The 1,613-nt window shown below is 39.6% G+C and overlaps 1 protein-coding gene across 1 annotated transcript; it reads left to right on the top strand.

Annotated features, from left to right (window-relative positions):
• The first annotated feature begins 302 nt into the window (after positions 1-302).
• On the top strand, positions 303-1,399 carry LOC110115949. Its single transcript, XM_020849367.2, has one exon. The coding sequence runs from the start codon at positions 713-715 to the stop codon at positions 1,361-1,363; it is 651 nt and encodes a 216-aa protein (XP_020705026.2). The 5' UTR covers positions 303-712; the 3' UTR covers positions 1,364-1,399.
• The last annotated feature ends 214 nt before the right edge of the window (positions 1,400-1,613 follow it).

Here is a 1,613-nt window from a genome sequence, read left to right as displayed (position 1 = left end):
CCTATTTCTAGCTATTTCTAGGTCCGGACATCCACAAAAAATTTGCCACGTGGACTGTGCTTTGACTGAAAAAAGCGTAGTAAAAAACACAGGTAAAGTGCAGATAAAGTGTAGATAAAGCACAGTTAAAGAGCAGTAAAAAAGCACAGTCAAAGCGCACCTAAAGCACAGTTAAAGCACACAGTAAAAATGCAATCCACGTGGCAAATTTTTATTGGATGTCTGGACCTATTTCTAGGTCAAGTGACCGGACCTAATAATTTGCCTTATCTATGAGATTTCTTACTAAGTTAGATGATTTCTTAAAAAAAGTTCTTTCTAAACAACTAGAAAGATAAAAAAGAGAATGAAACCTCCATCAGAATAGGGTCTGTGATCAAATGATGCAGCTTAGCTATGGAAACTTGTTGTATTAACTTATTATAACAAGGTCAAATTCAAACCACGTCGATGAAAACTTTTGCCACCGTTGACCAGATCAGAACCTTCCCTTCCTTATTTTAATCATTTCGTCAACAGCTTATGCCAGGTTAAAACTTAAGAATTGTCACCCCTCTTCAAAATTCTGACAAATAGTCAAATCAAATTTTGGTAAACGAACGCCGGAATTAAAGAAAGAAAAAAAATTTCATGTCATCAACCAAAGATAAATACCGAAGTAGCGGAACCATGCTTTACATTGTTACCATTTTTTTTTTTTTTCATTCTTCTCATGGGGCATAAGCTTCAAAGCTTGCATTTGTTTCAGCTTGGCCGGTGCTTCAGCTCTAAAGGGCGGCGGACATATCCAGCTCCACCGAAATCATCGTCCGTGAAGGTTATTGGGCTGGACGGGCGGGTCATAGTCTATAACCGGCGGGTAAAGGTGGAGGAGTTGATGAAGGAACACGCTTGCCATCTCGTTTGCCGGTCGGACTCTTTCATCATAGGGCAGAAATTGTCTGCTCTCTCGGCCGCCGAGGAACTTCAGATGGGCGAAAGCTATTTCGTTCTTCCTTCTCAATTCTTTCAATCCGTTCTCTCCTTTGTAACCATAGCCTCTTCGATAGCTAAAATCGGCGGCCGCGGAGGAGGCGGTTCTTTCAAGCATTTCGACATACACAAGACGGAGAATGGAAAGCTGCAGATAAGGATTGGTGAAGAGGTGGATGAAATGATTGGGGAGGAGGAAGAGGAAATTAAAAAAGACGGGGTCTTGTGTACGACGACGGATATGGTGAAGGAATATGAGAAGATCGTGGGATCCAATGCGCAGCGGTGGAGGCCGAAGCTAGAAGTGATAGCTGAGTCGCCGGAGGGGAGGAGGCGCAGAAAGAGAGAAATGAGTTTTGGAGATTTTGGAGGGTTGAGGATGAAAATGTAAGTATAATCTCTGCCCTAAGTTGCCTTAATTTTTTTTTTTTAGAAGGATCAATTTTGTGAACAGTAAAAATTTGTTTGGCTATCTGTGATTATCAAATTCTGTTGTAAAAATAATAAATAATTCTTGTAAATTTAAAATTTTTAATTGGAATTCTCCTTGTGTTTTCTCCCGGCCTTTTTGTGGGGGTGTTTTTTTTGGGATTTTTTTTAAATATAAGTACTTCAATAACATAACATAATTAAAATATATA

This window comes from Dendrobium catenatum, unplaced genomic scaffold, assembly GCF_001605985.2.
Source record: "Dendrobium catenatum unplaced genomic scaffold, ASM160598v2 fragScaff_scaffold_621, whole genome shotgun sequence".
NCBI lineage: Eukaryota > Viridiplantae > Streptophyta > Magnoliopsida > Asparagales > Orchidaceae > Dendrobium > Dendrobium catenatum.
The sequence above is the reverse complement of the archived record's forward strand: the minus strand, read 5'-3'. Positions and strand labels throughout refer to the sequence as shown.

Excerpts from the sequence above, each read along its gene's own strand:
- LOC110115949 (XM_020849367.2), top strand. The coding sequence starts at position 713 with ATGGGGCATAAGCTTCAAAGCTTGCATTTGTTTCAGCTTGGCCGGTGC.